This window comes from Macaca fascicularis, chromosome 1 (assembly GCF_037993035.2).
Source record: "Macaca fascicularis isolate 582-1 chromosome 1, T2T-MFA8v1.1".
NCBI lineage: Eukaryota > Metazoa > Chordata > Mammalia > Primates > Cercopithecidae > Macaca > Macaca fascicularis.
Window position 1 is genome coordinate 60,172,945 of NC_088375.1, and position 15,662 is coordinate 60,188,606.

The 15,662-nt window shown below is 38.9% G+C and overlaps 1 protein-coding gene across 23 annotated transcripts in view; it reads left to right on the top strand.

Annotated features, from left to right (window-relative positions):
- PPP1R12B (protein phosphatase 1 regulatory subunit 12B) overlaps positions 1-15,662 on the top strand; it is a 241,358-nt gene that overhangs the window by 73,386 nt on the left and 152,310 nt on the right. For all 23 annotated transcript variants that reach the window (XR_012431518.1, XR_012431519.1, XR_012431525.1 and 20 more), the window contains 7 exons: positions 172-290; positions 3,102-3,261; positions 4,511-4,655; positions 6,350-6,424; positions 8,536-8,615; positions 9,290-9,429; positions 12,445-12,557. Coding sequence is in view for 15 of the 23 variants with exons in the window: in XM_045395012.3 (XP_045250947.2) it covers positions 172-290; positions 3,102-3,261; positions 4,511-4,655; positions 6,350-6,424; positions 8,536-8,615; positions 9,290-9,429; positions 12,445-12,557 (832 nt within the window). In the remaining 8 variants the exon portion in view is untranslated. The remainder of the gene's footprint in view (positions 1-171; positions 291-3,101; positions 3,262-4,510; positions 4,656-6,349; positions 6,425-8,535; positions 8,616-9,289; positions 9,430-12,444; positions 12,558-15,662) is intronic.

Here is a 15,662-nt window from a genome sequence, read left to right on the forward strand (position 1 = left end):
GTCTTAATTACGGAAGTTTAAGGCACGTAGAAACTAATAATGGAATATCTTAACTGAGACCATATTTTAAACTCAAAATAGAGACTTCTCTGTGTATTCAATGCCAGATGCATGAGTAACATTTATATTAGATTGACATAAAATATTGATCCTGGATCTTGTCTACAACAGGTATTTCATTAATCACGGAGCCAGTGTAGGTATTGTCAACAGTGAAGGTGAAGTTCCCTCTGACCTTGCAGAAGAGCCAGCCATGAAGGATCTTCTTCTGGAGCAAGTAAAGAAGCAAGGTAACCTCATGGATTGGAGGGGGCCAGGAAAGACTCTCAAACACTGCCATTTACAGAAAATAATCCATTTGCTGTGTAGAGCATTTCACTGTCATATGACAGGAGAGGATTTGATCTGTCTGCACTGCATTAATCATTAATCCAGCATCAAGTATCCTCATAATAACTCACACAAGAGTAGGCCAGATGCCAAAAGGATGACTAATCATTCCTTGTTTTTGCCATTCAGAGGTTGCATACCCATTATACAATTAAGAGTGACCTGATGAGGAGTGTGAACATTTCTTACTGTGTGTATGCATGGTATTGGGATCCAGTGTAAATTTGAGAATTGGCCAAATACAGTTTGTGACTTTGCATCTTTTCCCTTGTTGAGAGCTAAAAGTGGTGCTGGTAAAGATATTTATTGTAACTAACCATGAGAATTAGTATGATAATTTGTTAAGGTGAGGAAGCTAACTTAGAATAATATATTCTAAAAATGCTTATTCTTATTTTATAGTTTTAGGAGAATCAATTTCACAGAATAGGATGGAATTCTTCAACCTGGAAGTCCCTGGGTTCTTTTTCCATTACAAAACTCTGTGGACAAGATTTGTAGTGATTTTTTTTTTTTAAGTCCTTCTGCTGAACTACCTTACTCACAATCTGCAGTCCATCCCAGAGGATTTAGCTCCAGTGGTCTTTCCCAATTTGAACTTTTAGAACAGTTAGGGCCAATTCTTGCCATGCACATTGTTTACATATTATCCAAAACTGCTTTTGTGCTACAACAGCAGAGTTGAGTAGTAGCGATAGATTGGATGAACCACAAACCTGAAAATATTGGCCCTTTGGAGAAAGTATGTTGATCCTACTTTAATATAGTGATGTTCTAGATCAGTAACTACTTGCTTTTGCTGCCTTTCATGTATAGTTTTTGTGTCCTTTTTTTTTTTTTTTTTTTTTTTTTTTTTGAGACAGGGTCTCACTCTGTTGCCCAGGCTGGAGTGCAGTGGTGTCATCTCGGCTCATTGCAGCCTCTGCCTTTCAGGTTCAAGTGGTTCTCCTGCCACAGCCTCCTGAGTAGCTGGGACTACAGGTGTGCGCCACCATGCCTGGCTAATTTTTGTATGTTTTGGTAGAGACAGGGTTTCACCATGTTGGCCAGGCTGTTCTTAAACACCTGACCTCAAGTGATCCACCAGCCTCGGCTCGCAAAGTGCTGGGATTAAAGGCATGAGCTATGGCTCCTGGCTTTGTGCCCTATTGAATTGAAGAATTTTATGCTTAGCATAACCTCCAGTTTCACTCAGTTTTATCTCCTAACATTTGCTTTAAAATGTACAAACAACTTTAAAAAAAATCAGTTTTAAAAAATAGTTTTGATTGGAGAAACCACTTTTTCTATTTTGATTGCTGACTCTTCAGTGAGGGAGTATACGCTATTGAAAGGGGTATTCGTATATATGTTTAACTTTGCAGCACTGCTAACACTTCTTTGTGTTTGGAGTACTGATCTGTTTTAAATTGGTTTTAAACTGATCTCTTCACCCCATCCTCCTCCCAAAATCATACAGATAATACTTAGGTATTTGACAGGTTCTCTTTTTTTTTTTTGAGACAGAGTCTCACTCTGTCTCGCAAGCTGGAGTGAAATGGTGCAATCTCAGCTCACAGCAACCTCTGCCTCACAAGTTCAAGCAATTTTCGTGCCTCAGCCTCCCGAGTAGCTGGGATTACAGGTGCCCACCACTACGCCCAACTAATTTTTGTATTTTTGGTAGAGACAGGGTTTCACCATGTTGATCAGGCTTGTCGCAAACTGACCACAGGCGATCCACCCACCTAGGCTTTCCAAAGTGCGGGATTACAGACGTGAGACACCGCACCTGGCAGGTTCTCTTTTAAGAGCTGAAAGGGAGTAGACCAAGCACAAAGACTGCTAATAAGTGTAAAACTTTTTGAATGGGTATATTTGTATTTGAGACATTTTATTATTTTGTATAATGGGGTATGCCCCACCCTAACCCCTTTTCACTGGCACAGATATTGGAAAGTTATTGGCTAAAGGGAGTAACTCTTGGAGTTTTTTCATGTTTTTAAGGAAAACAAAATCTGCATTCCCTTGAAAGCAGACAGGTTTTTAAACTGCAGATCACCTACTAATCTGCCCTAGATTATATATATTCAAGTCAGTGTATTTGCCTGTATATGGAAATGAACTTTAGAGATAGTTCAATTTTTAAAGTATATCAATACCTGAAACCAAGATTTTGGATACTAATCCTATGGTATAGTGAGTGGATAGGGACCCAGAAGAAGAATGACACAGAGGGACCCAGGATATCGGAGTTCTAGTGGCAAGCTCTGTCACTAATGTGTTTTGTGGCTTTGAGCCAGATTCCTAATCTTTCTATTTTTATTTCCTCATCTGTTAAATGAAGATTGTAATATCTATTATATTTACCTTGAAAGATTATTGGGAAATTAAAGTCGTATAACATGTAAAAAGACTTGGAAGTTTATAGCTTTGCACAAATATTATAATGTAAAAATAATGTCCCCTTTGTCTTTATGTTCTGTTGAAAACAATTTTAGGTGCATTCCCTTAATGGATCTGTATCATATAATATTTAACCTCATGATTTAATCCTGGTAAGACCATTAATATGTGTACAAATGCCATTGATCTTCTAAATTTGATAATTACCCAACTTGATGGCTAAATTGTTATTTGTATTTATATTTATGATGTGTTTTAATCTAAGGAAAATATCTTGTCAAACTTAAGTGGAGCTTTAGTAATCCTGGCTGTCCTGGTTTCTGTAGGAGTCGATCTAGAGCAGTCAAGAAAAGAAGAAGAGCAGCAGTTGTTGCAGGATGCCCGCCAGTGGCTCAACAGTGGGAAAATAGAGGATGTGAGGCAGGCTCGCTCAGGAGCTACAGCCCTTCATGTGGCTGCTGCCAAGGGCTACTCTGAAGTCCTCAGGTATTGTCCATTTACATCAATCAGGAGTGGTTCACTGGGAGAAGATGAAATGGGTTTTGGAAGCAGAGGCTGACTTAGATTTTCCACTATGATGCGTTTTCTTTTTGTTGGTTTGCTCTCTGATTGTACAGTCTTTCTCACATTTTGCTGGTATTCATCCATGGATTGTCTCCCTCCCTCCCACCATTCCTCTAGCTTCTCACTAACATGTATGGTGTGAAACATAGTTGAGGTATATGGTCCTAGGAGGGGACTGTAATACTTGTGACCATTTGTTCCTTTTTGACTTATATAATTTATTTGGTGTCATTAGATTAATTATATAGATCTTGAGTATGCAGTATCCAGCTGGCACAGGATAGCCAAAATTATGTGAGGGATTTGGACTCTACTACTCTGTCTGTTCTATTTTTCCTTACATCCATACATGCTTCCTGTAGCTCTTGGTACTTAATGTTGGCAGGCTTTCCCAAATACTTGAGTTGCCAAAGGCATTATATGTGCAGTTGTTAACTGGACTCTTCCAGTATTTCATATTTCACCTAATACAGGGTTCCTAGTAGGTATAGCAGTGTTTTGGTGCTCCATTTCTGCCTGAGAGTGATATCCATAAGGGCCCCAATGTAGTTTGGGTCTTCAAGAGTCAAATCTTTTCTCTTGCATGCATACAAGTTAAATTATAGCTTTATAGTTAGCAAAAAACTGGAGTTATGTGGGTATACAGTAAATATAGTGTCCTAGAAAGATCAACCAGAAAGCTAGTTAGGAAAATACCCTGAAGAGAATTAAGTCTTCATTTTATTTTATTTTTTTAAACTTTATTGTTGACACTATTACAGATAGATAGAATGACCACAGCCTATTAGAGTCTTCATTTTATATGTTACTTCTTCCCTGCACTGGAAAATGGAAAATGTACCTTTAACAGAGTTATGTGATTTGGCTAATTGAATTATGCTTTGGTTAATCTTAGGTACAATACCTTTCCATATACTCCCCTTGTATGGTATAACATGGATATGCCTAGGAAATATCTTATGACTTTTTCGAGAGGATTGATAAAGATCATCTGTGATTGGTATGCAAAGTAGTAACTATGAAACCCAAACTGTGCCTTAGAGGGCAGAAGTAATCATAAGACCCCTGTGGTTCAGGGCCAAAATCTTAAATATCAATTAGATAATAGTTTATTTGTCAGAAAACTGTAATATAGAGGAGATACATGTCTTGTTTTGGGTTTTCTTTTTAGACTTTTAATACAGGCTGGCTATGAACTCAATGTTCAGGATTATGATGGCTGGACTCCCCTCCATGCTGCTGCACACTGGGGAGTGAAGGAGGCTTGCTCCATCCTGGCAGAAGCACTCTGTGACATGGATATTCGAAACAAACTGGTGAGTGAGCTTGAACCTCTAAAAGAACAATGAGATTGGTGGCTGGGTCTCTAAAATAAAAGGCTTAAGATCTCTATTCACTGGCAGTCTGACTGTTCTGGTGAAATATACATCACTGGTAGCTATAATGTTACCCTCCACCACCCTACCTCTGGCCCTATTAACACAGAGTTATGTTTGTTATTTAAAATAAAACTCCATGGACCTTCTGATTGTATTTATGTTCAAGCCTCTAAAACAGGAAAAAAATATATTTGTTCTTGGCAAAAAATGAGCTTTGAGGAGCCTAATGTTACTGTCTGTGGTAAGATATGAAAGATTTTATGGTTGCTGTATTCATGTGAGTCATTAAAATGTTATAATGACAAAGATCCTTGAGTTCGGCTGAAAATAGTGTTATTCAGCCTCACTTCAAACAACTTAGAAGCTCTGGAACTCCTATCCCTATGTCTACTGATTTTATTTTATTATTATTATTATTATTTTTGAGATGGAGTCTCACCCTGTTGCCCAGGCTGGAATGCAGTGGCACGATCTTGGCTCACTGCAAGCTCCACCTCCCGGGTTCACGCCATTCTCCTGCCTCAGCCTCTTGAGTAGCTGGGACTACAGGCGCACCCTACCACGCCCGGCTAATTTTTTGTATTTTTTTTTATAGTAGAGATGGGGTTTCACTGTGTTAGCCAGGATGGTCTCGATCTCCTGACTTGGTGATCCACCTGCCTCGGCCTCCCAAAGTACTGGGATTACAGGCGTGAGCCACCACGCCCGGCTGATTTTGTTTTAATTAATTTTTTTTCTTTCTTTCTTTTTTTTCTTTTTTTTTTTTTTTTTGTAGAGATGGGGTCTCACTGGTTTCCCAGCTGGTCTCAAACTCCTGGGCTCAAGTGATTCCCCAGCCTTGCCACTTGTAATCCCAAACTCTGTGTTTAAAGAATTTAGTGTTTCTTGTTACATGTCCTCTGTGATAGATGAAGGTATTATCATAATGTATGGTAGACTAATTAGGGAAGCAGTTGCTATTGGAATTAAAGGCAAAAAGTGAATATTGAATAATATTGAGTAATCCCAAAGTGTTGGGATTACAGGTGTGAGCCACTGTGCCCAGCCCATATATGTACTGATTTTCTGGTAGTGCAGAGACATGGCCTTTTAATTAGTAGATATTCTTATCTGTGTCACATCTCTCCCGAACCCAGGTTTCATTCTCAGACTATGGGTCAGGATTCTTAATTATACTGATGCTTCCTAAAAGGAGTAACTTTCTTGTCAGTCCTCCCCTCACTTAAAGGAAGATGATTCCTGTGATTTAATTTTTATTGAACATGTGCCCTGAACCTCCCTCTGAAGTTTTGAAGAGCTCTTTATGGAATTTATCATAGCAATTAAGACCATTTTAGAACAGATACAAGTAGGGATTTCACTTGATTATTTGCCAGGTGGCAATAAGGATTAGAAATGGTGTGATTTCTGCAATACTGTTGTACAAACTCTATATTTAAAGGATTTGGTGTTTCTTGTTATGTGTCCTGTGTGATAGATGAAGGTGTTATCATAGTGTATGGTAGATTAGTTTGAAAAGCAGCTACTATTGGAGTCAAAGGCAAAACCTGACTATTGAATAGTTCCCTAATAAAGTCATGTGATTGCTGCTTCTGTTTTCTATCAGTCATGGTGCTCCTTTTCTCTGCTAGGGCCAGACACCATTTGATGTGGCTGATGAGGGTCTCGTGGAGCATTTGGAGATGCTCCAGAAGAAGCAGAATGTGGTGAGTCTCTGATTGGTGCTTTTGAAACTTTTCTAATAGTTTGCAGTTCACACCGAGTATCTCAATTGCTTGTTTCAGTTATGTCTGCTGAGAGTTGAAATGGACATATCTGCATTCCAGAGATGTTAATTGTTCCCTTCAGGAACTATAAACAGTCTGTTAGAAGAATATATCCCAGAAACCATTATTGCTCAGGATTTTTGCTCATTATAAGATAGCCTTCAAGGAGCTAAAAGTTAAAAACAGCCACAAAAAACTAATACCCTTGATTTCTAGAAAATGAATGTGATGTGTTCAAATCATATGTTTTTCCAAATAGAAAGTACCAGAGTGGAGGACACCTCGTAGCTTTTCTCTTTCTTATTGACTAAAAGACTATCTTTATTTAAACACATTGATTACGGAGAAGAATATATTTATTTCTTAAAAAATAAGGAAATACACACAATACTAAAACTGTCATTTCATATAGAGAGTATTTGATCAGTGATTCATACTTACTCCAGTTTTATGAAACATCCAGAATTCAGTCCTCCTTTCTCTGCTCCTCATTTTGAATCTTTTATTGTTTGGTCATGCATGCCTTTGGCTTAATTAGTGCTATACAGGAGAACTACATAAGTATGGTATTTGTGTTCAGACTGCAGGATGGAAAAACTCACCCAATATACAGATGAAGAGTGAATAAGCCATATTTTTTACTCGTAAAGCAGATGAATAATTTGAGTGGGGAGAATAAAGATCAATGACATTAGGGTGGGACATTAGGGGCAAAAAAATCAATGACGTTTTTTGTTTTTGTTTTTTCTTTTGCACATGCTGTCACTCAGGTAATGTAAACTAAAGTTTAAGACACATGTGGAAAACAGCAGTTCTGAATCAAAGAACTATACAATGATGGGACAGATCATACCTAACCTCTGTTGTGTTCAGCATTATGTCTAGTATGGTAAAGTGAAGATTCTGGTTATTTTAAGGCTCAGTGGAAAAGTCACATACATAAAGCTCAGACAAACACAACTTAAAGTTCGTTTTGTTCTCTTTGTTGAGCAGTCAGGATCACTGAAACCAGGATTTTCAAATACAGTGTCAATGCTGTTATTTAGCAGCAACAGCCTTCCTAATTATAAGTTGTATATTTTGCACAGTTAAGTTCTTGTAATTTTATTTTTTACTTTTATTTTATTTATTTTGAGACGGAGTCTCACTCTGTCGGCCAGGCTGGAGTGCAGCGCACAGTCTCGGCTCACTGCAAGCTCCGCCTTCCGGGTTCACGCCATTCTCCTGCCTCAGCCTCCCTAGTAGCTGGGACTACAGGTGCCCGCCACCACGCCCGGCTAATTTTTTGCATTTTTAGTAGAAATGGGGTTTCACCGTGTTAGTCAGGATGGTCTTGATCTCCTGACCTTGTGATCTGCCTGCCTCAGCCCCACAAAGTGCTGGGATTACAGGTATGAGCCACCACACCCAGCGGTTCTTGTAATTTTAAAAACTTTTTCTGGAATAAGTTTAGACTCACACAGAAGTTGCAAAAATAGAGAGTTCTGTGTATTCTCTACCTAGCATGGTAAGGTTTTTGAACATCAATAGTATTATTCATGAAATAATATTTCTACACCAGTGGGAATGGTACTTATCTTTGCCCTCTGCATAACTTTGAGTTCCAGGGATTTAAATACATTTCATCTAGAGCATGCATCTAAATAGCAGACCATTTTCTCTAAGGGCTTATTTCCCATTTGGTACCTGTGTTTTCTTTAGAAATATTGCCAACTTATTTCAGTATATGAATCATAAAGAATTCTTTCAGGTTCCTTTTGGCTTTTTATCCTTCAGAATCTAGACCTTTTTTTGAAGATTGGGTTTGGATATTTGATAGGAGCAGTTTTATTGAAGTTCTTAACACCATGGCTTTTCTCTTCTACCTTGGATGAGTTCTGTCATCTAAGGAGACCCAACTGATATGTTTCTCTTTTTCTCGGTTCCCCACTACCTCTTTGGTGTTGGTCCTATTTTCTTCAAGATGACAGTATCATTTTGGTTCTCAATACTGCTGATTTTTCACCAATAGTCAACTTCTTCCCTTTTCTCTCTGTTTTCTCCGTTTCCAGCTTCGAAGTGAAAAGGAGACACGGAATAAACTCATTGAGTCAGACCTGAACAGCAAGATGCAGAGTGGGTTCTTTAAGAAGTAAGACATTTAGGCTTGAGTAGTGGGATGAGCTTTGCTCTGTGTCAGTGACATACTTAACTTCAGAATTTATAAAGTGAAGAAACTCTGTGTTTGTATTTAGCCACATGATCTATAAACTTGTGGGAAAGTATGTGGAACAAGAGAGTGGCATTGATATGTGAGGGAGACACTTAGGAAGGTTGACTGTGTTTTAAACTTCAGAATTAATTTAGACTGTGTGCAGCATTTCAGCATTTAAAAATCCTGGCTTAGGCATTCTTAGTCTCAACTTCTGCCTCTGCTTACTGTAAGTTTCGTGAACTCAGAGACAATGAGACAATGTCTATTTTGTTTATGACTATACCAGTGCCTACCGTGATTCCTGGCATGTAATAAGTACTCAGTAAACATTTGTTAAATTATTTTTTTGAATATTTATACACTGTCATCAAAATTCATAGCTCTCCTTTTTTCTGTGTGTTAAACAGGCCAGATTTCCTTGAGCCATACTCTGTAGTAAAATACTAAATCTTAGTCTGCAAAAATGAAGAGTTTGGAAGAACACACAGATGTAAAGAAGAATTTGAATGTGTTTCTGTTATTGCTTCCACATACAGGTTTATAGACTTGTTCCCTTTATTATACCTGATTATCACTTCTGAGTTACACTCAAGTTGTCATCTTTAATTTAGCAAAGAGAAGATGCTTTATGAGGAGGAGACACCTAAGTCCCAAGAAATGGAGGAAGAGAACAAAGAATCTAGTAGCTCCAGCTCAGAGGAGGAGGAAGGTGAAGATGAAGCTTCTGAGTCAGAAACTGAGAAGGAGGCAGGTAATGCAAAGATGTTCATAGTAAAGACCCTCTGTCTCCATAGTGTAAGGAGATTACTCGTTGTCAGAGAGCTAGCCAGGCCTCACAGGACTCCAAAAAGAGCTTGAAGTTTAGTTTTCAAGGATAAGATATCAAATTGCCGGTGACCCCCTTATATAAAAACTGTGAGCTATGTTAGACTATATCTACCAATTCCTGTGTAGCCATAGGATAAGGTGCACAAAGAATTCTTAGGTGCATGCTGGGTACGGTGCCTCAGCACTTGGGAGGCCAAACAGGGTGGCTTGCTTGAAGCCAGGAGTTCTAGACCAGCTTGGGCAACATAGCAAGACCCTGTCTCTACAAAAAAATTTAAAAAGAAAAAAATAATAATTCTTATGTGAGGAATCCAATTCTCCTTACCCTGGGTTGGTAGATGGCATAGAAACCAAAATCCAAAAGTCAGTATGCTGAGAGGCAGAGAAGATGAGATCTTGCAGAAGCTCTTAGGGTCAAACCAACTGGTGAATACTTGCATTTAATTCTCAGGTTTGCCTGATTTCCTAAACAGAATCCTAAAATCTTTTTTTCCCTCTCGTGAGTTGGGGAGTAAGGAAGGAAGAAAATCATATTTACCTTTTTGGCTATTATTGATAATATATACCTCATATAGGGCTTCCTCTTTTTTTTTTTTTTTTTTTTGAGACAGAGTCCCGCTCTATTGCCCAGGCTGGGGTACAGTGGTATGATCTCAGCTTACTGCAACCTCTGCCTCCCAGACTTAAGTGATTCTCATGCCTCAGCCTCCCAGTAGCTGGGACTACAGGTGTGCACCATCATGCCTAGCTAATTTTAGTATTTTTAGTAGAGACAGGGTTTCACTGTGTTGGCCAGGCTGGTCTCAAACTCCCGACCTCAAGTGATCCGCCTGCCTTGGCCTCCCGAAGTGCTAGGATTACAGACATGAGCCACCGCACCTGGCCCTAGAGCTTAAGTTTATTGTTTGACAAGACAGGAACCCCAACAGTGAGTGAGATGTTGAACATGGTCAGACCAACAAGCTAGAAAATAATCCACAAGTTTTGATTTATAGTCAGGCAAACACTGAGAAAAGAATAGTGTACCTATGCCCCACATTCACTGCCATATTAAGATGAAATGTTTCTGTTAGAGGGGAGTCACACATTATGTTTACAATGGAGTCTGTGTTTTCCTCTGAACTCTGCCATGGTTGTCCTACCTATAATATATATATAATTTAACTTACTCTGTTGTCTGGGCACCAGCTCCTCATGAGGTCTGGCTTTGCTGATATGATTTCTCTCCATGATGGGAGAATACTACCCTTCTTCATGTCTTAGTCTCTGAGGCTCACTGAATGTCAGTCACCAAAAGGAAGTCAGAGAACCATCCAGTTCTACAGAGAAGAAAGGCACCAGCTAAGTTTACAATATAGGAGTTGACCTTTTATTAATTGAGACTTGAACTTCTATTATTTATCATGCACAGTATGCTCTGGAAATGTTATTGTAGTACCTATAAGAATTTATAAATGTGCATCTTTTTGATATTTTATTATTTATTGAGTACTTACATGTTCTAGGCTTCAAATATTTGGAACAAATATCTGAACTTGCTCTATTCTCTATTACTTTTGTTAGTTGCTAAGGTATGAGAAAAATGGGAGGGAGCTGCCTGAATGACTGTCATTGCTTTGTGATTTGTACCCTTGCCTTAGATCTCTTATTCTCTGTAGCCCGTCTTCACATTGCTATTGGCATAAACACCCACAGTACCCTTTTGATTATGCTACACCTCTGTTTAAATCTATGACCACCTCCCTCACTCTATCTTTGCCTACAGAGTAAATAAACCCCAAGCCCCATAGTCTGGCCTTCAGGACTTTTCATAATCTAGCTCCAGCTGACCTTTCCAATGCTGTACATAGATAAGGACACATTTTGGCCAAGTTGGACTGCTTAATTTCCTCAAACATGCCCTGAGCTTTCCTGCTTCTGAACATTTGTACCATTTAAGCCTAAATTCATTTCAGGCCATTAATGCTCATTGAGTGATTTCTGTAGAAAACTATAGGATCTAGCAGGTTGAAAAATTCTTTCTTTAGGTTTTTCTGGTATAGGAAGCTGAAAGGAAATGGGCCACCTCACTGTTTTTCTACCCCATGATTGTTCTCTGTTTATGTCCCTCTAGCACTGCCTACTTAACTCTGCTGTAGCACTCATCATTTTGGCTGGGAACTCTGGGTTCATTGTTGAACTCCCAGATCTCAGCTCAATGCCTGGTACATAACAGGCATTCACATTCATTAAATGTTTTTTGTTGAATATATCTAGTCAGGGAATAGAAAGGTGTATACATGAATAAAATACATTTCACATGAGAGATGTAAGTGTAGTCAATGGTATTCACTAGTCAGAAACATTATATCTAGTTCAGGGAATTACAATAAAACTTTACATTTGTATAGTGCTTTTTACTTTGCACCACACTTAAACATTTTTCTTTAATCTTCACAGCCACACTCTGAGGTATATATTATTATCACTACTTTTTAGAATGGGAAATTGACACTGTAGGAGGTTAGGTCAGTTAGGTTTCATAACTGGCAAGTGGCGTGCCTAAGATCTGGACTTTGATCTGGGACTCCTCAGAGTAGTAGGGACCCAGGTGGAAATTATCTGCATAAGAAGTGAAGGGTAAAACTGTAGAAAAGGATGAGATCCCCAAAGGACAGATTATATATGGATTTTATATATGATATAATAACGTGGAGATAGTTTTCAGTTTTTATCTGAAAGTTGGAGTTGGAGCCTACCAAGATGGGAATAACATGGAGTTTATTTTCTTCTGCCAACAGTTGCAAGAGATCTTATATTAGTTTACATCCAAGCATTACAAGGCCTTAATAATCTGTTTTGATAATGGGCAAATCTTTTCTATTAGCAGAAAAGGACATAGACACAAAGATAAGATTTTTATACTAGTAGTTGTTAATTCTCTTGTCTTAAATAACAGGTAAAAAGCCGGAAACCTTTGTCAACCATTCCAACTCCGAAAGCAAGAGTAGCATCACGGAGCAGATACCAGCACCAGCTCAGAATACCTTCTCTGCCTCTTCTGCTAGGAGGGTGAGTACTTTTTGCTTAATTTGGGAATTAGATTTTACCCTACCGCAGTAGCACACATCCAGAAAGGCCTTGAAGGTACATTCTTGCAAAATAATAAAAAAATACATTTTTGCCTGTCGTAATCGGCTCCTATAACAAAAAACACAGGCTGGGTGGCTTAAACAACAGAAATTTATTTCTCACAGTTCTGGAGGCTGGGAAGTCTCAGATCAAGGTACCAGCCAATTCAGTTCCTGGTGAGGGCCCTCTTTCTGACATGAATATAACCACCTTCTCGCTATGTCCTAACATGGCAGAGAGAAGGAGCTCTGGTATCTCTTTCTCTTCTTATAAGGTAACCAGCCCTATCGGATTAGGGCCCCACCCTATTAACCTCATTTAACCTTCATCACTCCTCACAGACCCTTATCTCCAAATATAGTCACACTGGGAATTAGTGCTTCAATATATGAATTTTGGGAGGACACAAACATTCAACCCATAACATTGCCGCCCAAAATCTATAAGGTCATTACCAAACAAATTTGGCTACCATGTGTTAAGATAACATAAGATAGAGTAGTCCGAGGCCAAAGAGATTTTGTCATTTGCCTCTTTTCTTTGTATCTGAAGTTAAGATGCCTACATGTAAAGTGTGGACTGGGCTAGAAGATACCTAGCATCCAGTATTCATTGTTTTGGTGATTATTCTCTTTTTTATGTTTCTCCTTTAAGACTTTCATGAGTAAAGTCTTTATACCTTATGATGAGTAGAGGGCAGAGTAGAGGGCAGATGTAGAAATAACTTGTTGAAATACCAGAGGCACGTCCTCCTGTAACTTTGTGCAGGCCTCTGAGAATCTGTAGGCTTCTAGTCAGTGAGACTGAGTTGAATGATGACCCTGCTCTACAAAGTATAAAAGTTGTTTTGAGGTTAAGAATTGATTTGAGTTGTTTGGAGTGAAGCTGTTGAAAAAGCTCTGTGGTTATATAGGTATGAACTTAATGATCTTCTTAGCACTTCATGAATTGGAAAGATAGGCTTGTGGTATTCTTGTGGAAATGAGAGAACAAAGGCCTGGCTACTTATTTATCCCTAGAAGCATCATTGTGAATAATTAAAGAGGTTTCCAATAAATGTAATCTCACTCATTAATTCAGTCATTTAGGTGTACCTCATATACTGCCACTGCTTCTAAGGATGCCTGTCTGACTTCCTACTTTTTTCAATAGAAAAATACTAAATTAGACAGGTACAGTGGCTCACACTTATAATCTCAGCACTTTGGGAGACCAAGGTAGGCAAATCACTTGAACCCAGGAGTTTGAGACCAGCTTGGGCAACATGGGAAAACCCCATCTTTAAAAACAATAAAGCAATTAGCCAGACATGGTGGCATACACCTGTAGTCCCAGCAACTTGGGACTGGGAGGCTGAGGTGGGAGGATCACTTGAGCCCGGGAGGTCAAGGCTGTAGTGAGCTGTGATTGTGCCATTGCATTCCAGCGTGGGCAACAGAGTGAGACCCTGTCTCAAAAACAACAACAACAACAGCACCACCACCACCACCACCACCACCACACACACACACACACACACACACACACACACACACACACACACACAAAGATACTTATTCTACTTTGCTAAAATGATGCTGGGGAAGGCATTTTCCCCCTTAGAATCAGAGTAGCTTGTAAAAAGCTGACATTGAACCCCTAAAGCTGGAAGGAGTACATACATGTGTACATTCAGATGACTGATGAAAAGAGAAAATCTTATGTGAGTTGGAGATTAGTGATTAATAGTTTTATTTATTTTCACCGTATCAGGCAGTAAAGGTAGCCTTATATTGGAAGAAAGGCCTAAGTCTTCTTGAAAAGGTCTTGGACCTCAGGAAGGGTCTGTTGGCTTGTGTTCCAAAGACTAGTTGTACCCCAAACTGGTCCTTGGCCTAATACTGATCTATGATGTTTCCCTAGTTTATGGCAAAATGAGATAATTAAGGACAATGTAAGCTTTCCATAAAGCTTTCTTTTTTGATATTAACATTTCATTTTTAATGAAATGGTGGTGATGATGAGTTCAAAAAGAAAACATCTTTCAGAATGTTGTTTTCTTTTGGCAAAATTAAATTTAAAAGATAAAAAGATAGCAACCCTTTGACCTCTAGTTTTATGGGTTTTTTTTTTTTGGTTTTTTTTGGAGGCTGCTCAGTGAAATCTAAAGCTCTCTAAACTGCTACTCTAGATCAAATAAATTTCCTTGAAATTAGCAGAATTTAAGTGGAGTGGCTTCTAGAATTTTTATCAATGTTAACTTAAATCACTTTATCATAGTACCTTAAAATGTATTTATAAATTAGCCTGTTCCTGGCTGGACATGGGCTCATGCCTGTAATCACAGCACTTTGAGAGGCTGAGGTGTGAGGATTGCTCGAGTTTAGGACTTCGAGACCAGCCTGGGCAACATAGGGAGAACTTGTCTCTATTAAAATTTAGAGAAAATTAACCAGGCATGGTGGTATATGCTGGTAGTCCCAGCTACTTGGTGGGCTGAGGTGGGAGGATCGCTTGAGCCCAGGGGGTCAAGGCTACAGTGAGTTCTGATTAGGCCACCGCACTCCAGCCTGGGCGACAGAGTGAGACCCTACTTCAAAAAAAAAAAAAATAAAAGATAAATTAGCTGGTCTCATTTTTTCCAGTCTCCACATATTATAAGGGATTAAGCTCATTATCATCATTTTACAGGTGAGCATGTTGAGACCTAGAGAAGTAAAGTATCTTATTTTCAGTTCCACAGTGAGTTAGAAGAAGATACATTACTCGAATACAATCTCCTGGTGTTCCAGGTCAGTATTAATTGCACAAGGATAGCAAATGGTGTTTAATTTCTCATAACAACTCTGTCAGGTAGGAGCACTGTGTGAAGAATCCGAGGCTATTTTTGACTTAGGAAGAAAGAGCCTGGAGAGGTTATTAGTGTTTGCCGGGTGAGGGAGGGAACATTGGCAGAAAGACTGCCCTGTATTTGTTCTTAGCTACCTTATGTTGCCTCGCTGAACTTAGTTAAGTGTGGAAAAGGCAAATAGGCTGAAAAAGAATCATCAGAGCCTTTATTTTTCA